Source organism: Ornithorhynchus anatinus, chromosome 18, assembly GCF_004115215.2.
Source record: "Ornithorhynchus anatinus isolate Pmale09 chromosome 18, mOrnAna1.pri.v4, whole genome shotgun sequence".
Lineage (NCBI taxonomy): Eukaryota > Metazoa > Chordata > Mammalia > Monotremata > Ornithorhynchidae > Ornithorhynchus > Ornithorhynchus anatinus.
Genome location: NC_041745.1, coordinates 43,125,955 through 43,150,630, shown reverse-complemented (window position 1 = coordinate 43,150,630; position 24,676 = coordinate 43,125,955). Strand labels below are relative to the sequence as shown.

Below are 24,676 nucleotides of genomic sequence, written 5' to 3'. Positions count from 1 at the left end.
AGGGGGAGGGAGTTCCAGGCCATGGCGCGCGAGAGAGGAGAACGAGGTCCATCGGGAAGGCTGGACTGAGAGGCACTAAGTGTGTGAGCTGGTGTGCAGTGGGAGAGGAGAGTGGAAATGTAAGGTGGATAGAGCTGGTGGGGTGTGTTAAAGCTAAAGGTGAGGCGTTTCTGCTGTGATGCAGGAGGTTTTGAGGAGGTGCACAGGACAGCGTTTCAGGAAAGCGATCCGGGCAGCAGAGGGAAGTTGAGGCTGAAGAAGGGAGAGGCTGGAGGCAGGGAGGTCAGTGAGGGGGCAAGAGCAACACAAGGTGGCCTTGTTCCATGGCGGGTGGTGTTGTGGCGTTCCAGCGGGAAGGATCTGTGGGGAAAGTGGGGAGGTAACGTGAGAGAGGGCGAGGTGATGTGGGGAGTCAGGCGAGCATGGAGGCAGGAGTCGTCCAGGATGGGTCCCCGAGAGCACTCCCGGGGGGGCATCCAGGAGGAGGCGGCTGCCTGGGTGTTGGCTCCTTGCCAGTTCCAGCTCCGCGGGGGCCTTCCCTGGACCTTCCCAGGCCTGCCCCTTGGAGGAGACAGAAAGACCATGGAGCTGGGGGTGTCCAACCCATTTCTGGGACATTCCCCGGCCTCAGGGGGGTAAGAGGGGAAGAACTTGAGACCGAAGTCACCTCACCCTGCCAAACCACACCCAGCGCTCTCCTACTCCACCCCCTCCACCTCTCCCTACCCTCTTCTGGTGGCGGAGGACGGAGGCTTTCACCCTGAGAGCGATCCTCCTCTGCCCTCCACTCCCTGGGCAAAGTGGGCAGGCCCCAAAGGGGCTTCCTGGGACGACTCCAGCTCCCTTGCCCTCTCCCAAGCGTTCGGTCCAGGGTTCTGCACACAGTCAGTGCTCATTCAATACGATTGAACGAGTGCGTGGACGGTTGCTGCGACCTCATGCTTGGGAAAACACCGGCTTGTTTGGGCCCAAGCCCGGCCTGCCCGCTCGAGTAGGGAATTTGGAATTCAAACCAAAGGCCCTTTCCCACTCCCAACTTTACCAGTGCCCGCTTTCCTCACTTTCCCCAGCCCAGAGAAACCCAGGCGGGAGAGCGTCAGCCCCAGCCCCAGTTCCGTGGGTTGGAATCCAGAGCTGGGCTGGAGGGAGGGGGGGGGGGCTTGGGTAGAAGTTAAGAAAGAGTAGAAACTATGCTGTCTCTCATGGAGGAGGGAGAGGGAGGTTCCCCTATGTAATCATTGTTGAGAAATTCTCTTTGAACTGCCTGCCTGGGACAGGGGGTCTGGGGTCTGGCCCCTCAGGGCCCTGCTCTTTTAGATGGTCTCTGCTCAAGGGCGGCTCTGCTCGGGGCTCAGGTGCTGGGAAGGGGAGGGAGGCTGGGTGGGGGGTGGGGGGCGGGCGGAAGAAGGGGGGCAGCCCAACCCTTTGATGTCTCCAAGGAATGAAAGAAAACCAATTGAAAAGGAGCTGGTGATCAAGCATAAAATACTCTTTAAGCCAAGACATCCTAAGCTCTCCTCCTCTCCCCTCCCTGCAAGATAGGGACAAAAAACAGTCTCTCTCTCTCTCCCCCCTCTACTTTGTGTACAGTGGGAGCTGTTTTTTTAGAAGTCTCTGAACTGTCCAGACACCATCTCCTAACACAAACCAAGCTCCGGCTGTTTCTTCGTTCACCCGGTTCATTCAGTCGTATTTATTGAGCTCTTACTGTGTGCAGAGCACTGTACTAAGCGCTTGGGAGAGTGCAAATCAACAATAAACAGATACTTCCTTGCCCACAATGAGCTTACAGTCTAGAGTGGGGGACACGGTAATGTAAATGAATTAGTGACAGATGTGGAGGTAAGTGGTTTGGGGCTGGGAGCGGGGAAGAACAAAGGAAGCAAGTCAGGGCGATGCAGAAGGGAGCAGGAAAAGGGGAAAGAGGTTCATTTGGTTAGTCATTCATTTATTCAGTGGTATTTATCGAGCGCTTACTGTGTGCAGAGGACTGAACTGAGCGCATGGAAAGAACGATAGAGCACCTCCTCTGTCCCCTCCCTCCCCTACAACGTCTTCCTCTACTCATCAATCTCCCCTTCCCTTCTTCAGCTCACCCCAACTCTGCCCTATCAGTCAATTAATCAGTCGTATTTATCGAGCACCTCCTGTGCACCCCCTTCCCTTCTTCAGCTCACCCCAACTCTGCCCTGTCAGTCACTTAATCAGTCATATTTATCGAGCACCTCCTGTGCGCAGAGCACTGTACTAAGTCCCAAATGCTCGGAAGGGTACAGTACAACAGAGTCGGCAGACACGTTCCCTGTCTCCAACTCCTCTGACCTACCAGGGCTGCAGAATGGTTTGGCAGGAAAGCTGCCCGTGGAGCTTGGGGAGTGTTGAAGAGGTTTCTTGCAGGTGAGCAGTTTGAGCCCCGTTTGAGCCCAGGGAATTGGAAGAAAAAATTCATTCCCCCAACAACGGCAAAAAACAGCAACAAAAAACCCTGGGACTGAGAAAATCGCAACCTCTCATGGCCCCAAAGAGCAGCAGAAAGGGTGCATTCATCTCTCTGGGAGGAATCACTTTTTTTTATGGTATTTGGTAAGCGCTTACTGTGTGCCAAGCACACAGCTGGGGTAGATACAAGGTAATCAGGTTGGGCACAGGCCCTGTCCCACCTGGGGCTCATAGTCTAAATAGGAGGGAGTAGGATTTAATCCCCATTTTTATAGATGTGGTAACTGAAACACGGAAAAGTGAAGTGACTTGCCCACAGTCGCACAGCAGACATGCGGCAGAGCCAGGATGAGAACCCAGGTCCTCTGACTCCCAGGCCTGGGCTCTTTCCACTAGATCACGTTGCTTCTCGAGGAGAATTAGGTGCCAATGTGTAGCTCCATCTGGCCAGTATAGATTTTTGGTTGTGTGTTTGGCGTCTCTGGCGCAGGCCGATGGATCGACTTGGTTTCCCTCAGACGCTTCAGGGTCCCTGGAATTGATTGAAGCAACCGTATGGGCATCTTTTGGGGGACTGCTTCTAGGGCTTTGCGTGGACTAGTGGCTAGAACAGGGCCCCAGGAGTCAGAAAGATCTGCTTTCTAATCCCGGCTCCATCACTTGTCTGCTCTGTGACCTTGAGCAAGTCACTTCACTTCTCCGTACCTCGATTTCCTCATCTGTAAAATGGGGATTAAGACTGAGAGTCCCATGTGAGACAGGGACTGGTAGATAGTACTTGTGTCTAACCCTGGCGCTTAGTATAGCGCCTGGCACTTAGTAAGCGCTTAATGAGTACCATTTTTTTTAAAAAGTGTCTGCATCCAGGTCTGTCGTCACAGCCTCCAACCTGCCTGTGTAGACCAGGGCTAAGACGTAGCCCCGCTTGACTCAGTCGGCCCTGGGGAATGGCTCAGCCTGACGCCCCCCTCACCCAGTCGATCGTATCTATTGAGCACTTACTGTGTGCAGAGCACTGTACTAAGCACTTGGGAGAGTACAATGTGACAATAAACAGACACATTCCCTGCTTTTGGTTGTGACCCGGACGGGCAGTCCATCATGGAGGTGTCTCTGAACCTTGATGAATTTTTCCAGCTGCCAAATCTGTTAGTAAGTCGACTGTATTTATTGAGTCCTTACCCTGTGCAGAACACTGCACTGATCACTTGGAGAGTATAGTAGAACAATAAAACAGACCCATTCCCTGCCCTCAAAGAGCTGATAGTCTAGAGGAGGAGACCGACATTAATATAAGTAAATAAAATTACAGATCTGGACTGTAAGCGCTGTGGGGCTGGCTTGGGGGGATGAATAAAGGGAGCAGGTCAGGGCGACACAGAAGGGAGTGGAAGAAGAGGAAAACAGGGCTTAGTCAGGGAAGGCCTCTTGGAGTAGATGTGCCTTCAATAAGGCTTTGAAGACGGGGAGAGGAATTGCCTGTCAGATATAAAGAGAGAGGGCGTTCCAAGCCAGAGGCAGAACATGAGTGAGAGCTCGGCGGTGAGATAAATGAGATTGAGGTACAGTGAGAAGCAGCGTGGCCTAATGGATAGAGCACGGGCCTGAGAGTCAGAAGGATCTGAGTTCTGTTCCTGGCTCCACCACTTTTCTGCTGTATGACCTTGGCCAAGTCACTCCTCTGGGCCTCAGTTCCCTCATCTGTAAAACGGGGATTAAGACTGTGAGCCCTAGGTGACAGGGACTGTGTCCAACCTGATTAGGTTGTACCTAACCCAGCACTTAGAACAGTGCCTGTCATACAGTGTTTAACAAATACTATTATTGTTATTATTATTATTATTAGCACTAGTGGGCAAAGTGTGCGGGCTGGGTTGAAGTAGGAGAGTAGCAAGGCGAGGTGATTGAGTGCTTTAAAGTCGAGTTGAACTGCCAGATTCGAGCCCGAGATGGTAGCCAATACCTACTCAAGGTGGTGGAATCTGGGAAGGGGCCTTAGTTGGGTACAACTGATGTCCTGAAGAGATCATTTCATTCATTCATTCAGTCGTATTTGTTGAACGCTTACTGTGTGCGGAGCACTGTACTAAACACTTGGAAGGTACAAATCAGATCCTGGCCACCGTGCCCCGCTCTGGACTGAAGCCACACTGAAATCCCGGGAGAGTATTCTTCAGTAGCCAGTCCGGGAGGCCCTCGTCCGGTGACGGGGTCAGTCGATCGTTTTTACTGAGCGCTTAGTACGTGTAGAGCACTGTACTAAGAGCTTGGGCAGTGAGGCGTCCTGATGACAGCCTCTATCCGATCCTTCGCCTCTCTCCTTGAGGATGGAGGCACCTTGGAGATCCAGTGCCATCTCCTCGGGGGCCCCGGAGCTGAGAAAGAGCACGCGTGACCCTCCTGGCATGGAGATCTCTCAAACGATTGGCCTCCGGCTTCCCGTGTCCGATCCAGGCTCGTGACTCGGACCCACCACAATCGTGGGGACAAGTGCCATGTCCTTGCATGTGTTCGGAAGGTTGCGTTGTGTGTCGAAGGGCCCGGTCTGTGTGGGACGGGGGCTGCGTGCAGTCTAACTGTATGGTTTCGGGCACCGAATATGTCTGTTTATTGTTCTGTCGTCCTCTCCCGAGCGCTTAGTACAGAGCTCTGCACACGGTAAGTGCTCAGCAAATACAATTAAGTAAGTGATTGACTCAGCACTTAATTTGGTGTTTGACACATGGTAAGCGCTGAGCAGATACCTCCCTGATTTTTATTTATTATTAGGATTATTCAGTAACGGAAGGTGTTTTGAGAACATTGAACTGTTTCGGCCAAAGTGAGTTGGGGTGGACACGTGTGGTTGTGGGACGCACATGAAGGCGATTCGGTGTCCAGAGCAGCAAGAGTGAGCATGTGCGCACATGTGTGTACGCATGTGCTTATGTGGGGCCTGGGTGACACCTTGGCTCACGTAACCATTGGGGTCCAGCCCGTGGGATGACCAGGTGCTGATTTCTGTGGGCCGCGATCAGTTGCCCGCTAGCGAGGCTTGAGGGCTCATAGTCTTCCTTCCGAGGAAGCCGCTCGAGGGAGACTGGCATGAAGAAGCAGTATACAGGCCTGCAAGTCCGAGGACCCAAGTTCTAATCCTGGCTTCTCCCCTTCCTTGCTCTGTGACCTGGGGCAAGTCGCGCTTCGCTTCTCTGTTTCTTCATCTGTAAAATGGGGGTAACATCCCTATTCTCCTCGCAACTTCATCTGTGAGCTCTATGTGGCACGGGGACAGTGTCCAGCCCGAAGATTTGGTATCTACCCCAGTGTTTAGCACAGTGCCTGGCACATACTATGCACTTAAGAGCCTCTTTTCCACCCCCATTCCTCCTGGTAGAGTGGGGTGGATTTTACAGAAAGAACGTCCTGATCCAGCAAACTGCTCCCTGACCGCCGCTGCCCAGGCTGCCAGATCGCATGGGAAACGACCGGGCGTTCTGCTCTTCGGCGATTTCCAGCACAGCCTAGTGGCTGGAGCCCGGGCCTGAGAGTCAGAAGGTCCTGGGTTCTAACCCCTGCTTTGCCACTTGTCTGTGTGACCTTGGGCAAGTCATTTCACTTCTCTGGGCCTCGGTTACCTCATCTATAAAAAGGGGATTGAGACTGTGAGCCCAGCGTGGGACAGGGACTCACTTTGCTCATATCCATCCCAGTGCTTAGAACAGTGCCCGGCACACAGAAAGCACTTAACAAATACCATGATAATAATTCCATTCTGGCTGGTTCCCAAGCCACTGACTGGGGCGGCAATCCAGCCGGACGCCTTTCCTTCCAGGGCCTCTGCTCTTGGCTCCCTGCCTTCCTCCTCCGGTGGGTTCTGCCCCCGGAAGCGACACCCATTTTCCACGGATGTTCGCGCTGTTCCCGGAACCAGGACGGCGGGGCAGGAATCTTCCTTCTCTCTACCCGCTCTAAGTCGCACAGATTTCTTTAGCTATCATCGTGCTCCGCTGCGAAAACGTCACGGGACTCACGCCTGTTGTTTCCGGGTCGGCTGAGCCTTCTCCTTCCGGGAGCTTTTGCTTGCAACCCGAGTCGACGCTACCGGAGGGAGAAGGTCCGAGGGGGCCTTGTCCCCCTGGAGGTCACCCTGTGACGCCGGTTCGGCGGTCAGACCGCACCCTTGGTGATGCAGGGAGTGGAAAGTTAATCCCTCCATCCGGTCTTCGCCTCTAGCAGTCCTCAGCGTAGCCCCGAGCCCATCCTGGCTTCAACCGATCCGGTGGTGTTCTCCACCCTCTTGGCTGGCTCGAGGAGAAGACCGCTCTCCGGCCCCCCCGGGTCCGAGCCCCGGCTGTTTCCGGCCAGACCCCGCGAGGAGGGAGTTCCCGGCTCGTGGGCGTCCAGCCACCCTCCCCCTGGGCCCCGGACGATGGCGAAGGCTGCCTCGACACCGCGGGCAGACGGGGAGGGGGACCCTCTCCCTGTCCCCGCCGTCATGTGCGGACGTCCTGAAATAACCCCTGGCCGGCAGAGCCAGCCGTCACACCCAGTTCTGGATTCCACATTAACAACCTCTTTCCGCAGCCTTACACTCTGCCCTCGAGGGCTGCCTTTGTTCAACTTTTTCATTGGAAAACCAGAGCCTGCCGCCTTACGGGTTGGCTTAGAGGAAGACGGTGCGGGCACCCCAAAAAAGGCCCCCCGTTCTTCTCTGCTTCTGAGAAACGTGCCCCGTACTCCCCGGCTTCCGCCTGCTCCCCTTCTCTTCCTCACCTCCCCACCCGCCCCGGCCAAGCGCCTCCCGCAGGCCGGAAAGGACGCCCGGGCCCAGCAGGGCACAGTCCGGCCTCCTGGTTTTCCCGTCTGTGGCGTGATGTCATCTCCTTCCTCAACCTCCCCTTGCCCTTCCTTGGGAGGGAGCTTTCAGATGCAGCGGCCTGGACTGGGCAGCTTCCGGGAGGGAGGAAGGGGAAGAAAAGAGGCCCCGGCAAGGACCACCCGCCCTCCCCCCCAGTAAAGAAACGCCATCCCCGCTTCAGACTTCCCGTTTAGGATCCAGTCGTAGAAGACGCGTCAAAAACCAACCGGACCCAGAGGATTCTGGGACTGGGTTCCGGGGGTACTCTGGCTTCCACCGCGCTGTGAAGTGTAGGCGGGGGTGGGGTTGGGGGGGTTTGGTTCAGCAGAGCTCCCTGCCCGCCAAATGGAGTTTTCCAAGCACATTCGGGGTGGAGCTGTTTCGCATTACATGAGCTGCATCGCTCCGAGGAGACGCCACATCTGCTGCAGGCACTTTATTCGATCCTGAGTCAGCACTTTCCCGCCTGATGAGATTACTTCTTCATTCCCGACCGGAGGGAAAGCCAAGCGGGGAAGCTCTCTCCGTCCCGGACTGCGGAATCCTTCTCCATGATTGAAGTCCCGGGCGAGGGGGGCTGTGGGGCAAGTCCGAGCCAGGGACGAAGGGGAGGGCATCGCCGGGACGTTCCTGACCGCCCCCCGGCTATAATTATAATATTAATAATAATAATAATGGTATTTGTTAAGCACTTACTATGTGCCAGGCACTTTCTAAGCGATGGGGTCGGTGCCGGGAAGCAGCATGGTTCGGTGGATAGAGCGCGGGCCTGGGAGTCAGAAGGTCACGAGTTCTAATCCCGGCTCTGCCACTTGTCTGCTGTGTGACCTTGGGCAAGTCACTTATCTTCTCTGTGCTTCAGTTACCTCATCTGTAAAATGGGAATTGAGACTGTGAGCCCCTTGCGGGACAGGGACTGTGTCCATCCTGATTTGCTTGTATCCAGTAGAGTGCCTGGCACATAGTAAGTGATTAACCAATACGAGAATTATCATTATTATTATTCCAAGCAAATCGGGTCGGACGCAGTCCCTGTCCCACAGGGGCCTCATAGTCCCAATCTGCTTTTTACACGTGAGGAAAGTGAAGCATAGAGAAGTGAACTGACTTGCCCAAGGTCACACAGCAGACAAACGGCCGAGCCGGGATTAGAACCAATGACCTTCTGACTCCCAGGCCCGTGCTGGGTTATAGCAGGGCTTCGGAGCCCCGGTCCATCAGGGTTCTCCGGTCGCCGACGTCACGATAACGCAGACCGTTAGTGACACAGCCTGGCTGGCAGTGTAAAACCCAGCCTTGTTGGCCGTAGAGTCGGGAGCAGGGCCGACTGCCCGGGCGGTCCAGAGGGGACCACACTCTGGCTAGGGTGGCCACAGGCCAATGCGGTGGCTTTTGGAGCCGGATCTGGGGGACGCGGACGGCTCGCCTGCCCGTTCCCCCGGAACCGAAGGCGGGCGGCGCTCGAAAGGGTAAACAGGCCTAGGCAGGTGTCATCCAGGCCCCGTCTCGCTTCCCTCCCAGGTGCTCGTGGGGAAGGCAAGAAAAGCACCCCAGTACATCCACAGCATTGAGTATCCCGGCCTCTCCCGCGAGGAGTTTTCAAACGATTTATCTGGAGAGCAGCTGAATCTAATGAAGAAAGAGACTTAGCCTATTTTTCTGCCAACTCAGCTCCATTCCTTACCCTTCTCCCCACACCCCGCTAAATCTCCTGATTAAAATCTGAGGCTGGAATCAAGGCACCATTGGGGATCAAGGTCATCTGGGGGCTGAGTAATCTCCACCCCTCCCTGCCCAGGAAGTGGAAGTGGGAACACAGATTCCATCTCTCCTTGCCTGCCCCTCTCTTTCCCTTTCTTCCCCTTCCACTTCACATCTCCCCTTTTTTTTTTAATGGTGATAAGTGACTATTGTGCATCCAGCACTGTTCTAAACGCAGGGGTAGACACAAGTTAATTAGGCCGGCACAGTCCCTGTCCCGCATGGGGCTCACAGTCCAAGTAGGAGGGAGAACTGGAGACCTGAGGCAGAGAGAAGAGAAGCGACTCATCCAAGGTCACACAGCGAGCAGTTGGCAGAGTGGGATTCGAACCCAGGTCCTCTAATTCCCAGGCCCGTGCTCTCCCCGCTAGACCACGCCGCCGCTTCTCCCCCCTCCCCCCTCTTCCTCCTCCCCCATCCTCCTTTCCCCCACACCTTGGCTATTAAAGCCCAAGGTCTGTGGGAGTCCCGTTGACCCCCCCGGGGGCAAAGTCGCCCCAACTCCTTTATTGACATGTTGCGAGTCAAGAGCACAGTAGCACTCTGTGTCTGCAAATCATGGCTCACATCATCTCGGGGAGAGAAAAAAAAAGTTTGAAAGGCTCAGCCCAAGACAAAGGCAGCCGAGCCTGCACTGAACACTGAAAATCCCAGAGTCAGCAACTTCTATTGATTAAAAACTAACCTTTAAAGTGACTCTCCGAGTGTGTGGTTAGCATTTAAATTTAAACATGTCAGGAGTTGATTTGTTACTGAATACCAACTCAGAAGGAGTAACTTTCACATCACATTTTTTTTTTCTAATTCCCTTAAGCAGCTAAAGTATTTCACGAAATGTCAATAGGGCAAAAAAGAGAAGGAGGGGAAAAAAAAAAAGAAGAAAACCCCAAAGACGGGGAAAATGGGACCTGGGCTTTCTGACTCTCTTTTCCCATGCAAATAGTCACACCCCCTAAAAAGTGTGGAGAGGGCAACACAATAATTAGGCCTTTGTCTAACTTTCCCAAGTGCCAGGGAGAGACAGATTAATTAGCCATACAACAGTGTGGGTTTTGGGAGTGGGGGTCTCTCCCTCTTGCTCTCTCTCTCTCTTTCCCCCTCTCCCTCTCGGGCCTGGGTCATAAATTAGGCAGAATAAATACTTCAATGTGTTTGCCCGGAGTCCTGCTACGTCAGAAGCTTTGGAAGGTGATGGGAGGGGAGTAGAGAGTTTCTTGTTAATGATAGTCACGTCTGGGTCTGTCTGGTTGCTACGAGCAACCAGACATGATGTAACACCAGGATGAACTTGAACTTGGGGGACTTGAAAAGGGAACAATAGACCAGAGCAATCAATAAAGCCTATTTCAGTGAAGGATTACTGAGTCGCTCTAGGGTAACCTTGTCTGCAAGGCACATACTGAACAGTAAGATGTGTGAAGAAACTTTGTCTCTGCCCGCTAAGAGTAGTGCGGAAGCGGGCCGCAGGTTTGTCTTGGGGTGGCGAGGGCGGGCATGTGCGACGGGAAGGTGCCCCCCTCTGCCGGCTGGCCCCGGAGCTGTGGGCTTAGCCCTGCTGGGGCAGACCCCTCTCCGGCCGGGGGTCCCGGGAACGGTGGCATCCGAATTTCCATCCCGGACCTCTGAGCCGAGACGAGTCGGCGGGTCCCCCGACACCGGGGAGGCCCGGAGCCGTTGCCGGGGGAGTTCGGCCTGGTGGACTCTTGATGGAGTAGGGGAAGGGGGTCTGAGGACCCGGGTCTTGGTTCCCGCCTGTGTCCCGGGCGGTGGGCATCTCCGGCAGAATCACATAATAATGTTGATATTTGTTAAGTGCTTCCTATGTGCCGAGCACTGTTCTCTGCGCTGGGGTAGATACAGGGTCATCAGGTTGTCCCGCGTGAGGCTCACAGTCTTCATCCCCATTTTACAGAGGAGGGAACTGAGGATCCGAGAAGTTAAGCGACTTGCCCAAAGTCACACAGGTGACATATGGCGGAGCCGGGGTTAGAACCCATGACCTCTGACTCCTAAGCCCGGGCTCTTTCCAGTGAGCCACGCTGCTTCTCAAAAGATGTGTGAAGAAACTTTGTCTCTGTCCGCTAAGAGTAGTGCAGAAGCAGGCTGCGGGTTTGTCTTGGGATGGCGAGGGCGGGCATGTGTGACGGCGCCGGGACCGCAGCTGCAACGGTTCATTCGACTGGAAGCTCCCAGAGGGCGCGTCTTGCCTCGGCCGGGCCCCGGGGTCGGACGACGCGGAGACCCTCGGGAAGGGCGGATTGGAACCGAGTCAAGGCTGGCGCTCCGGGCGAGCCTCACGACTCAGGAGAGCCTGATGAGGGCCTTTCTGGGGTGATCGGGAGCCTCCTCGGAACCGCCGGAGGTTGGCCACGCCGGCCAGCAGGAAGCTCACGAGGAACGGAAGGAAGCGTGCTCAAGGCTCCGGGAGGCCTGGATCCGTGAGAGATATCGGTGGACTTGTGTAAAGCAAATTAGGAAACTCGTTCTGGTGCTTAGGGAGGTGTTTCTACAGCACAGCGTGAGGGGTAAGAGTGACCGGGGAGGAGTGCGGCCTTGACAAAATCGGCCCGCTGATTTTGTCGCGTCTGCAAGGGGGCCGAGGCGACTGGTGGTTCGGTGCGCGCTCCCGGTGGCAAGAGAGACCAAAAGTGCTGTTCTGGCCGGAAGGCCTGGCCTGTGACCTGGGTAGAGGCAGCCCCACTGGTGGGACCTGCCAGGCCCTGATTTCGCCCAGGCACGTGGCCCAAAGGGGCGGCTCGGAGGGCCGGGACGGTGAGGACCATGGCGCATCCGTCCTATTTTGGTTTTTTATTTCTTTGTCACGGTATTTGCTAAGTGCTTACGCTGTGCCGAGCAGTGTTCTAAGCGCAGGGGTAGATACAAGCCAATCAGGTCGGACACAGTCCCTGGCCCACGAGGCGCGCAGCCTAAATAATGATAATAATAATGTTCGTATTAAGCGCTTACTATGTGCAGAGCACTGTTCTAAGCTGCTGGGGGAGATACAGGGGAATCAGGTTGTCCCATGTGAGGCTCACAGTCTTCATCCCCATTTTACAGATGAGGTCATTGAGGCCCAGAGAAGTCAAGTGACTTGCCCCCAGTCACACAGCTGCCAAGTAGCGGAGCCGGGATTCGAACCCGTAACCTCTGACTCCCAAGCCCTGGCTCTCGCCACTAAGCCACGATGTTAGAAGGGAGAACAGGCATTGAAGCCCCATTTTGTAGTTAAGGAAATCGGGGCACAGAGAAGCGAAGTTAGAGAAGCAGCGTGGCCGACTGGCTAGAGCCCGGGCTTGGGAGTCCGAAGGGCCTGGGTTCTAATCCCTGCTCCGCCATTTGTCCGCTGGATGACCTTGGACAAATCACCTCTCTGTGCCTCAATTACCTCATCTGAAAAATGGGGATTAAGATGGGAAGAAGAGAAGCAGCGTGGCATAGTAGCAAGAGCACAGGCTTGGGAGTCAGAGGATGTGAGTTCTTATCCCGGCTCCACCACTTGTCTGTCGTGTGACCTCGGACAAGCCACTTAACTTCTCTATGCCTCAGTTACCTCGTCTGTAAAATGGGGATCAAGACTGTGAGCCCACGTGGGATAACCTGATTACCTTGTATCTCTCCAAGTGCTTAGAACAGTGCTTGGCACATAGTAAGCGCTTAACAAATACCATAGTTGTCATTATTATTATGACTGTGAGCCCCATGTGGGACAGGGACTGTGTCCAAACTGATTAGTTCATATCTACCCCAGAGTTTAGAATAGTGTCTGGTGCATAGAAAGCACTTAGCAAGGACCATTAAAAAAAAAAAAGGTGACTAGCCTAAGAACACACTGTGGACAACCAACAGCATCAGGATTAGAACCCAGGTCCAGCTTGAGATTCCTAAAGGAGGCCATGGCACGGGAACAGGGGCAGCCCTGGAGCTCAGTTGAGCCCTGACCTCCGCCTCAGCCCAGTGACCAGCGAAGACCACTTGCCACATTCCTACAGAGAAGAGAGGCAGAGAAGCAGTGTGGCTTAGTGGAAAGAGCATGGGCTTGGGCGTCAGAGGACATGGGTTCTAATCCAGGCTCCGCCACTTTTCAGATGTGTGATTTTGGGCAAGCCGCTTAACATCTCTGTGCCTCAGTTACCTCGTCTGTAAAATGGGGATTAAGATGGTGAACCCCACGTGGGACAACCTGATTACCTTGTGTCTACCCCAGTGCTTCAAACAGTGCTTGGCACATAGTAAGCACATAATAAATACCATAATAATAATTATTATTATAGCTGGGAGGGCCTCCGGACTGCCTGGGGACTCTGACTTCCGAACCCGGATCCTTGCCTAACAGCACGGGGCTTCTGCACAGAGCTTTGATTTTCCCCAAGTGCTTTCACACCCACAATCGCTTTTTGTCCTCCCAGCATCCCTTCGTTGTGGTTTAATTGTGGTGTTTGTTACGCACTTACCGTGCCGAGTGCTGTACTGAGCGCTGGGGTAGATATGAGATCATCAGGTCCCACGTGGGGTCACATCTAAGTAGGAGGGAGAACTGGAGAGCCCCATTTTGCCAATGAGGAAACTAAGGAACAGAGAAGTGAAGTGACCGGCCCGTGGTCACGCAGCAGGTAAGTGGTGGAGCCGGGATTAGAACCCGGGGCCTCCGACTCCCAGGCCCAGTCTATTTCCGCTAGACCACGTGGTTATCATCCCCATTTGACAGAGAGGAAGATTGAGCCCGTAGTGGCTAAGTGACTTGCTCCAGGTCTCTCAGCCAACCCGGCATTAGAACCTGGGTTTCCTAACTCTTTTTCCAATCAGTCAAAGGAATTTCTTGAGCGCATTCTGTGTGCAGAGCATTGTTCTAAACGCTTGGGAGAGCACGATACAACAGAGTTGGTAGGCGTGTTCCCTCTGCAACACCCAAGGAGCTTAACGGTCTAGAAGAGGGGAAGGCAGGCATTAATATAAAATAAATCAGGAATATGTGGGGATGAGGGGGTGAATATCAAATGCTTTTACGGGACAGATCCAAGTGCATGGGTGAGGCAGAAGGGAGTTGTACATTCCAAGCACTTAGTACAGTGCTCTACACATAGTAAGCGCTCAATAAATACTATCGAATGCATGAATGAGTGGGAGTAGGGGGAAAGAGCTGAATCGAGGAAGGCCTCTTGGAGGAGACGTGATTATAATAAAACTCTGAAGGCGGGAAGAGCACTGAGCTGTTGTCTGGGGAAGGGAAGGGAGTTCCGGGTTCCGGGTCGGATCAGTTCCCGGGTAGAGGGAGGATGTGGGCAAGATTATCCAGTTAGACGTTCGAGGTGTAAAATTACATATTGGAGAAGCAGCGTGGCTCAGTGGAAAGAGCATGGGCTTTGGAGTCAGGGCTCCTGAGTTCGAATCCCAGCTCTGCCACTTGTCGGCTGTGTGACTGTGGGCAAGTCACTTAACTTCTCTGGGCCTCAGTTCCCTCATCTGTAAAATGGGGATTAAGACTGTGAGCCCCCCGTGGGACAACCTGATTCCCCTGTGTCTACCCCAGCGCTTAGAACAGTGCTCGGCACATAGTAAGCGCTTTACAAATACCAACATTATTATATTGGCCTTAATCAGTCAATCAGTGGTTTGTATTGAGCGCCTACTGAGTGCAGGGCACAGCCTCAATCTTCTGAAGCTATATTTAGTTATCAAATCTCCCTCCAACTCCCCCAGTTAATCTGGGTCCCTGTGGCCGAAGGGTATCCCAGGAGGTCGACTAGGTAAGTTTTGGCCCAAGGAGATCCAGCCTCCTTTCTGCCGTTGCTAAGTTGGCGGAGTCGGGGAATGACCACTCTTCTCAGGCTCCGGGAAATAATAAAAATAATAATAATAATAGCGTTAGTTAAGCGCTCACCACGTGCCGAGCCCTGTCCTAAGCCCTGGGGTAGGCACAAGATAATCAGGTTGGGCAGAGGCCCTGTCGCACACAGGGCTCACGGTCTTAATCCCTCTTTTACAGACGAGGTCAGTGAGGCACTACGAAGCGAAGGGGCTTGCCCCGCAGAGAAGGGGCGGACCGGGGATTTGAACCCAGGTCCCGTGACTCCCAGGCCCAGGGCTCTAGCCACTAGGCCACTCTGCGTCCACGCCATTAACCGGCCGCTGCCATCGTGCTCTTTTGTCTTCCAGTCCTGGTACCTGGGATAAAAGTCACCGCTTCCCACCTTCCACCAGACAGACCCCCCTGGCCCCTTCCCGCCTCTGCAACCCGGAAGCAGCCGCCGCAGTGACTTCTCGTCATCGACGGAAGGGGAGGCGGACAGATGCGATCCGAGCAGCTGGGACGACAAGGCCACGGCGGGAGTAACGGTCCAATGGCGAAGGCCAGAACCTTCCGGGAATTATTATTATTATTATTATTTTTTTGCCTTCTTTTCTTTTCAACACCTTACTTAGGGACTGTTGTAACTCTGTCACATGGTGCTGGAAAAAGGTGGGCCGCAGAGCCTCGGGGGGCGGGGGGACGTCTCGTCGGGAGCGTCGGCCGGCTCGGTCGACGCCGGGGAGAGGGGAGGGGGCCGCTGACGCTCACCGACGCGCCGTCGTAACCCGCCCCGGCCCCTAACCGTTTCGCAGCCCTTTCGTCCATTTTCCCTTAGAGGTGTGACCCTTCTCGAGTAGCCATGAGGCGACACGGAAACTAAAACTTTCGTAGTAGCTGAAATCTGCAATATGTAACTTACGGGACAGTCTAAGGACATGGTTTTCGGTAACATATTGGGAAAAATTACCCATCGCAGTCGTGTTCTTTTGTTCTGGTTTTTTTTTTTTTAATGGAAAAAAAAGTCCACAGCGAGATTCATAACCCGGCCCATGACGACGACCTCGTGGTTCTGGACGGCGGCCACTCAGTCTTTCACGCAAAGGTTGGAAGCGCTGCGCACAGACTCCTTTTTTTTTTCTTTTCCCAACGATTTTCAACAATTACACAAAAATTCACGTGGATACGGGGGAGATGGTCTGTTTTGACAGAAACTGACAGGAATCGATCAAAACAATCGAATTTTGAATTGAGTATAAAGTGCAATTTCATTGGATAGCTAAATATCTTTGTAAGATAGAGATTGTTGAAAATTCTATTTTTGTTTTCCAAGTCCTCCCACCCCAGGACTCTAAACGATTGGGGTAAAAACCGCCTTGCAAGGAAAAGGGGAGCTATTTTTCGCTTTTTATGTTTTTTATTGTTAAACTTGTATCCCTTTAAAAACCGAAGGAAAATTGAAAAAAAAAAAACCCAGATCTAATGGTGCTTTTACCACAATATGTTAACTACATTCAATGCTGATGAATTCTTTTTTCGGTTCTCGAAGGCACATAACTAATATGAGCCCCTACTCTTCCGTTCATTTCACGAGCCACCGAGACGGATTCAGCCGATTCTGAAAAAAATGAAAATAAAATAAAGATTTGGCGTTTCTGGCCACGTTAGGGTGGATACGACCCCTCCGAGTCACAGAAAAAGAGAACAAAAGAAGAAAAAACCCACGTCCGGCACCCGAGGAAGGTCCATCGTATCCCGGGCAGGCCGGACGGTCCCCTCGGAGGGGGGTCGAGGGAGACGGGGCTTGGGGGGCTTCCAGCAATGACCGGTTGGGCCGCTGCGAGCCCGGGGCTTTTGTTGGAAACAAAAAAAAAAAAAGAAAAAAGTTTGTCCCCCTATCCGTCCAAGTATCTTAGAAGAAAAAGAACAAAAAAAAAGAACAAAAAAAAAAAAACCAGAGTGCAAGTGATTTTTCTACCAGACAGCGAAGCACCGTTTTGCTTCCCACGCGACTTTAAGAAGGTTCCCTATACTATACATATATATACGTTCTGGTTGGCCAGGCCAGCCAATCGGAGAAAGTCTCTGCATGTTCTAGTGGTAGTAAACTCATTTTTATCTAGTTAACGTAGGATAAAGTAGAGTGCATTAAGACACAATATTGTAACCCCTATTTAAGGCACCTGCCTTTAAACTTTGTTCACTCACAGCCCTTCAGAAGGGTCCCTACTACTGTCCTATACAATATAGGAACTGAAATTCTTGGGAAGAAATTCTGCTCCTCATCTTCTCCCCGAAAACGATGTTCTTTGTTTTGTTTTTCTTGATTTGCACGAAAACAAAAATTCCATATCAATGTGCCTTGCCCTGAATAGCGATTATTTGTGGAATTGTTGCACATGTACCTGAATTGAAAGGGGTTGGGAGACACTTTTTTTGTAAATGTGACTTTGACGTCAGCCCACGTGAGTTTCCAACATCTAGAATTCAGTAGAACGTTAGTTGTCCTGGATGGTCGATCAGTGGCAGTGCTATTCGGAGATATCTGTCCGTAGATGCTAAAGGGTATCAGTATTTTTGGATGTTGCTGTATTTTACGTTTAGTTTGGAGTCTTCCTTTGATATATTATTTTTGTTGTTGTTGTTGTTGTGTTCCCCCCACCCCCCGATATATGAAAATATGCAATACCTGCTTGTATCATGTAGAAGAAAGCTTAGCGATTCTTTGTTTTCCTTTCTCTCTCTCTTTTTTTTTTATTTTTAATTTGACCAAAGTTGGTGCTGCACGAGGTGTGGCGTGTTTTGGTGTTTGTCTGTGGACTTTGTGATTTTTGAATGCACACAGAGGAGGAGGAGGAGGAAGAGGAGGAGGAGGAAAGGAGGAGGCGAGGAGAAGGATGAGGAGGATGAGGGGGGGTGGGAAAGAGGAGGGTGAAGGTTCATCTTAGAGCGGCAGGTCTGACCGCCGCCTCTAAGCTGAGCTTGGCTTCAAGCGATTTTGTTTTTTTACAACTGTTCCTTTCACAAGCAAGCCTTAAAAAAAAAAAAACCCACAAAAAAACAAAAAAACTTCCTTTTCTTCAGCTCCCAGACCCCATTTTTCTTAGGCCGCAGGCGATCCACACTCAGTTACCAGAAACAAGGATCTAAATGCCCATTTTTATATGCACGTTTTTAAAAAACTTCCAAGTTCTGAACAATTGTTTACTGGTGATCTATCGCTATTTAAGGAAAAAAAAAGAATAAAATAAAAGGTTTTGGATTTTCATATGTGTCTGATAAGTGGTTGAGTAGTCGTTTGGCTCTATTGTGTTGTGTGATTGTTAGTGTATGGTGTCACTTCCTGTAGCCGGTGTCACTTCCCGTAGCCAGCGTCCTTTTGCCTTCCTCTCCTCTGCCCCCTCCTCTCCCCTAGAGCACCTAGCTGGGCATTACTTTCCTATGACATATGTGCACTAAAAAAAGGAAAACTAGCAGCTTTCAGTGCTTCGCCGCAAAGGGAAAAGAAAGCCTACGCAAACATGTTGTCAGAGCCTTGTCAGAAGCCAAGGTCGTACCAGTAAATTGGTTGTACATACAAGAAAGTTGCACCCTAAGCAATAGTCTGGGCAGTTTTAGTTGTTTTTAGCGAGCATGTCCGTAGCCATGGCTGCAAAGAGAAAGGTTAATCTGCCCACTCAGAAGATATGTAATTTGTACGTTGTATAGTTTTATTGATTACACTGATTTATTCTACCCTATTTTATAATGCAGGACTTTTGTAATGTTGTTTAAATGAGGAAAAAAAAAATTTCTGTCAAATTAGCTTAGTGGAGTTTCTGATTGTTCGTTATAAAGGCAGCGTTCATAGAATTGCTTTTCTTTTCTTTGGTTTCCTCTTCCCCCACCACCCCCAACCCCGGGGCGGGGTTGGGGGGGGAGCAGACTGGGGGAAGGGGTCGGGAGGGAGTGGAGTTAAGTTGAAAACTTTCCCGTTTCCTTTTTTTGTATGTATTTAAATACAGTTATTTTTTTTTTCCCCCTCTCTCCCTCTCTTCTCTCAATGGTATAGCATATCCCTATGCTTGAGAAGTATAGGCACCGAAGAACCATTGTAAATGGCCATTACAGGTATGCTGTATTTTTTGGAAGGCATTTTGTCGTATTAAGTTTGATGAAGCTAAAGTTAGGGAATTCTAAACAGACGTCCAGGAGAACACCGTTCTAAAGGCTTCCCCGCAGGCAGGGAGCAGCGCGGGGGGGCCTCTGTGCGTTAAACGCTCCGACCGAGGCCCTCGTCCACTTGTCCGTCCCCCCCGCCCGGTGAGGAGAGAGACGTCTGCTTGGGGTGTGTAGCGAATAGGCCTGAGAACCATCCCCTCTCCCCCTAACCCCTACCCAGTACATCGCACTGATGCCGTTTCAAAAGAAACAAGGCCCCAGAGACCCACCTGTGAATCTCGTTCGTTCATTCGTATTTATTGAGCGCTTACCGTGTGCAGAGCACTGTACTAAGCGCTTGGGAGAGTCCAGTTGAGCAACAGATGGACCCATTCTCTGCCCGCAGACGTCCCTTAGGACCCCGTGTCCGACACTAGCCTCCCGGCCCCGTCTTCCCCTTCACCACCGTGCCCCTGCTTTCCACCCCCTGACCCAAGTCACCGACTCGCCCCCCCCCCCCCCCCACAGATCCTATCGGGATTTGCCCCCCTCACCCCATCGTCGTGTCGCACACCCCAGCAACGGACTTATTTATCGGGTTTTCTTTTCAGTGAGTTACGGGCTACAGTTAGACAGACATGGTTCACTCTCCTCAGCTCCAGCTCAGTCCCGGAGGGTGAAGGAATGCAAAATCCCTCAGCAAAAAGTTGTTCTTTCACTCTGATTTTTTTTCTCTTCCTCTTTCTTTTCTGGTATGTTTTGCAAGCTTCGTAGGAACAGTGCTTTGAAATATTTACTGAACAAAATCAGGATTTATAGCCGACGAAGAAACCGTCTTTCCTTGTGATTTTTTTTTTCTTTTTTTAAAAAAAGCAAAGAATGTCAGTTAATATCGTACTTTGCATCGTGTCTCTGGAAATATCTTTCTTTTTGCTGTTGGTGGTGGTTTCTTCCCGCCTTTCCTTTTCGCCTCAGTAGAACAAAATCAACACCCCCCTCCTCCCCCGCCCCTCCCGCCTCTGCAACCCCCCAATATTGTACCCGGAGAGCTTCATTGGCACCTGGAAAGCCAGCACCCCCCTCCCCACTCACATACCCGTCGGGGGGTTGCCGCCCCCTCCCCCCAAGCTTCTGATGCCAATTTTGTCTTGAAGTCGCTGCATGTACCTACTCCCACCCCTAGGCAGGCCGGGCATCACGCCCGAAGCCGGGCACTGGCCTAACGGTGCCAGTCGGGGATGGCATCCCCCTTTTGCTTCTTCCCCGTTGAAATGAAAAAAAAAAAATCACTAAATACCTAAACTATCAAACGAAAACAGGGGGAATTCATCTAGAGCGGGTAACATTGAAGCTGCTCCATAGCACTTAACTGTAGTGAATACTGTGTCACCGATTCCGAAATCGATTTCATGTTTAATGCAAAATCCATTACATGGTGCTATTGCAGGCTGGCAAAAGATTTACACAAATTGGACAACTTTGGGCTCCACACACTCTGCTTTCCAACCATGTAAATGCATAGCAGTGTTTATCTGCATGAGAACTATGCACTAATCTTATCTGAAAAAAAAAATATATCAACTTTGATATCTACTTTCCGTTTCCTTCGATCCTTGCCTTTTGGGTCATTGTTATAATGCCAGCTTTAGGACAGAAAGAATTATAAGAAAACCAGCATAATACCTGATATATTAAAATGTAGTGCCTGTGAAATCTGTATTATATTGCTCTTCTGAAGTAAGACTTTTCTACACCAGTAGCCTTCGCTGTCTGTCAAGACCTTCTGATATAGGTGATGTAAAATAACCGTACAATATTAATGCATGCTATTCCATAATGCTTAGTGAGCTGTATGAATATTACTCCAAGTTATGTTAGTCTTTTTTTTTTTCTGATTTGGTTCTTGTCAGATAGGTTTAAAGATATTTCACTGAGAACGCAAATACTGTCTTTTCTTGATTTTGGGTGTTTTCAGTATTTTGGAGGTATACATTTACTTAAATTCAGTATTACTTGTGGTTTTTTTCTTTTCTTCTTCTTTTTTTTGTTTCCTTTGGATTTTTCTATTTCGTTTTTCTTTTCCTAGAGGGCAGGCGTGGGTGTTGGTGCTCAGAAAGCAAGATTTGCTAAGACTGGGTCTCCCAGCCACCCTGAGAACCCCGGGGGCGTCGGCCTTCCCCACCCCCACGGTAGCCACGGTCGGGGGGCGACGAGGAGGGGGACATTTCTTAGTTGGACGGCATTCCTCCCCGCCCCCTGCCCGTCCCTCCCCGAGGGTACCCACGCCTGACCCGCCTTCACACCTGACCTCCGCATATTAAAAAAAAAAGGAAAAAAGGCAAAAAAAAAAGATCATGTAGCTGTTTAGTTTCATGCACAGTTGCAATATTTTTCTTCAAAAAAAAAAACCAACAAAAAAAAAAAAACCAACCTCTGTATGAACTCTGGGCCCGATTCATAAAGCAGCCGTCCGTTATTAACACGGGGCGGTGGACGGGTTGAGGGGTCACGGGGGTGACGGGACTCACATGTGCACTTACTCTGCCCCGGGTGAGACTGGCTCCCCCGTCCCAGGCGGTGGGGAGACGCGCTTCCTCCCATCCCGTCCGCCCCCCCAGACCCCTCCCCAGGGCTCCGCCGGGAGAAGGGGGGCTCTCCCGGGGCTCGTGGCCTTTCCCCGGGGTGGTGGCGGGGCAGGGAACATGGGCACCGGGGGATCCGTTGACTCTTCCTGCCATTTTTAATGCTCAACTTTTAGAAACCACCGTCACCTAAAGGGTTCTGGTTCCCTCTCGCCGTTGCTCTGGGAGGGTCCCCCCCACCCCCGACACCCCCAACCCCGGGTTCCTTTTCAGCCCGGACCCCGAGAATCCGCCTTTTCGGGGAGCAACGGAAGGGGATGCGGTTGGGTGGGGCGTGAACGGGGAATGTCCCGGTAGGCCCCACACCGTCCAACCCCTCTCCGCCCCCCGGTCCGGGCTCGACACCCCCTCGCCCCGCCAACCGCCCCTTCCCCCGACCGCCACCCCCCATGTGTCCTGCCCGTGTCAATAACCCAGGTTTTTGCATTTTGCTTTTATGAGTCGGGCTCCTTGTGCCTCTAGTATTACTTGTATTGACTCTCATAGTTACCATTTTAGTTTTACTGTGTTCTGTGAAAATTTGTCATTGGTTGAAATTCACTGTGGGCATATCCATTCTTCTTCAACTAAATCTCCACAGGTTTTTTGAGCTGGTGTGGATTCGTTTAACTCTTGTATTCAACCATTAGTGCTACCACCTTCTCACATTACAATTCAATTACTGGAAGCAAGTACTGCATTTCCTATGCAACAAAAAAGAAAAATAAAAAATTGCTAATGCTACCCGCCGTGGTGTGGTCGTTTGCTTGGACGGGGTGGGGGCCGTCCCCCCCCCAAGCCCTCCTACCTCGGGCGCGGTGGGGGTCCCGGGGGGGTCCGCGGTGGGGGGCTCCGTTCCGGGAATCGGGCCCTTTCGGGGAGATCCTGCAGGCGACGTCTGGGGCGGCTCCATGAGCACCCATGGCTCTGGTCTCCGCTTCCTCTCCGGCTTCGGGAATGGGTTTCTCACAGTAATGATAATCGAGAAGCAGCGTGGCTCAGTGGAAAGAGCACGGGCTTTGGAGTCGGAGGTCATGGGTTCGAATCCTGGCTCTGCCACTTGTCAACTGTGTGACTGTGGGCAAGTCACTTCACTTCTCGGTGCCTCAGTTACCTCCTCTGTAAAATGGGGATTAAGACTGTGAGCCCCACGTGGGACAACCTGATTCCCCTGTGTCTGCTCCAGCGCTTAGAACAGTGCTCTGCACATAGTAAGCGCTTAACAAATACCAACATTATTATTATTATTATTGTTATCATTATTAATAGCTATTATTATTACTATAGTATTTGTTGAGCGCTTTTATGTCCCAGACGCTGTACTAAGGGCTGGGGTGGATACAGGTTAATCGGGTTGGGCACGGTCCCTGTCCCACATGGTGTTCGCCATCTCAATCTCATTTTAATCATAATAATGTTGGTATTTGTTAAGCGCTTACTATGTGCAGAGCACTGTGCTAAGCACGGCGGTAGATACAGGGTAATCAGGTTGTCCCACATGAGGCTCACAGTTAATCCCCATTTTACAGAGGAGGTTACTGAGGCACAGAGAAGTGAAGTGACTCGCCCACAGTCACACAGCTGACAAGTGGCAGAGCCGGGAGTCGAACCCATGACCTCTGACTCCGAAGCCCAGGCTCTTTCCACTGAACCAAGCTGCTGTTTCTGCTTGGAAGAGGGAGAATGAAAGAGTCGTCATTCCCCTCCGCTCCCTGGGGCTTAAGGGGGACCACCGCTCGGTCTGGCCAGCTGACCTAAGGCTATCCTGTCCGTCCTGCCCATAGCCCAGTGGCTCCCCCACCCCCATTCTTCCTCCCATTCCTGATCCCTCCCGAGTTCCCGCTAGACCCGAGGGCCGGGATCCCGGATTCTAACTCCAAGACCTAGCAGCGTGGCTTAGTGGATAGAGCACGGGCCGGGGAGTCAGAAGGACCTGGCTTCTAATCCTGCTTCTGCCACATGTCTGTTGTGTGACCTTGAGCCAGTCACTTCTCTTCTCTGGTCTTCAGTTACCTCATCTGTAAAATGGAGATGAAGAGTGCAAACCCCACATGGGACGGGGTCTGTGTCCCACCTGATTAGCTTGTATCTCCCCCGCAGTGCTTAGAACAGTGCCTGGCACATAGTAAGCACTTAACAAGCACCATTCTTCTTCTTCTTCTTATTCTATACATAGTAGGGGCTCAGCTAATACTACCAACTGTTGCTGTGGATTTCTACATCTTACAGAGGCAGAAGGCCTGAGAGGAGCAAATCAGTTCTCAAACATTCAGGCCCTGGTATTTGCTGAGTGCCCTCCGATTGCTAAGGGTGCTCTATGAAGCCCTTGGGAGACGCCGAAAGCAGCGAGACCCACACTCCCCGCTCTGGAGCTTTCGATCTAATGAGCCTTCGGTGGCCTCCCCTCGATGACCAGATTCTAGCCGGTTGGAATCATTCCTCCTCTCAGTCCCCGTGGCTCAAGAAAATGGAGAGAAGCCCTGGGGCTCCCCTCCCCTCCCCTTCACCGAGGGGGCAGATCCTGGATGGCGAGGACCCTTTTGTTTCTCCAAAATGCACTCCCTTCTAGGCCTCACTTTGTCCTCGCCAGACCTGGAAGGCAGGGAGCGGCAGCTGTCATCCCCATTTTACAGATGAGACGGAGGCCAAGAGAGGTTGAGTGACCAGCAGGGCAGGAAGGAGAACCTGCCTCCCTGCTCCCCCCTACCCCGGCTGACCCATGCTCCGTCCCCGAGGCCTCGCTCTGGGAGCTGCAGGAGGAAGGGGATGAGGTGAGGCGGGGGCTGACCGGGAGGGCCGGCAGATGGCCCCTGAGGTGGCTCTGGATGGGTCCCTCAGTCCTGGCGGTAACCGATCCCAAGCCAGTGCAGAATAAGTGGCCTCGTGCTGTCGGCGGGGAATGTGTCTGTTACATTGTTCTAATGTACTCTTCTAAGCGCTTAGTACAGTGCTCTGAACACAGTAAGCGCTCAATAAATACAACTGACTGGCAAGACGGACGTGGCTAAGGCCCTGCAGAGGCCAGAGTCGGGAGGCCTACTCGTTCCCACCCGCTCCTGTTCCCACAGCCCTCGCTCTTCCATTTCCACG

At 52.2% G+C, this 24,676-nt stretch overlaps 1 protein-coding gene across 3 annotated transcripts in view; it reads left to right on the top strand.

Moving 5' to 3' along the window:
* The window catches only part of NFIA (nuclear factor I A), a 238,476-nt gene extending 216,146 nt beyond the window's left edge, over positions 1–22,330 (top strand). For all 3 annotated transcript variants that reach the window (XM_029046506.1, XM_029046505.1, XM_029046504.1), the window contains one exon: positions 15,194–22,330. In XM_029046506.1, the coding sequence (XP_028902339.1) occupies positions 15,194–15,211 (18 nt within the window). In that variant the 3' untranslated portion in view covers positions 15,212–22,330. The remainder of the gene's footprint in view (positions 1–15,193) is intronic.
* The last annotated feature ends 2,346 nt before the right edge of the window (positions 22,331–24,676 follow it).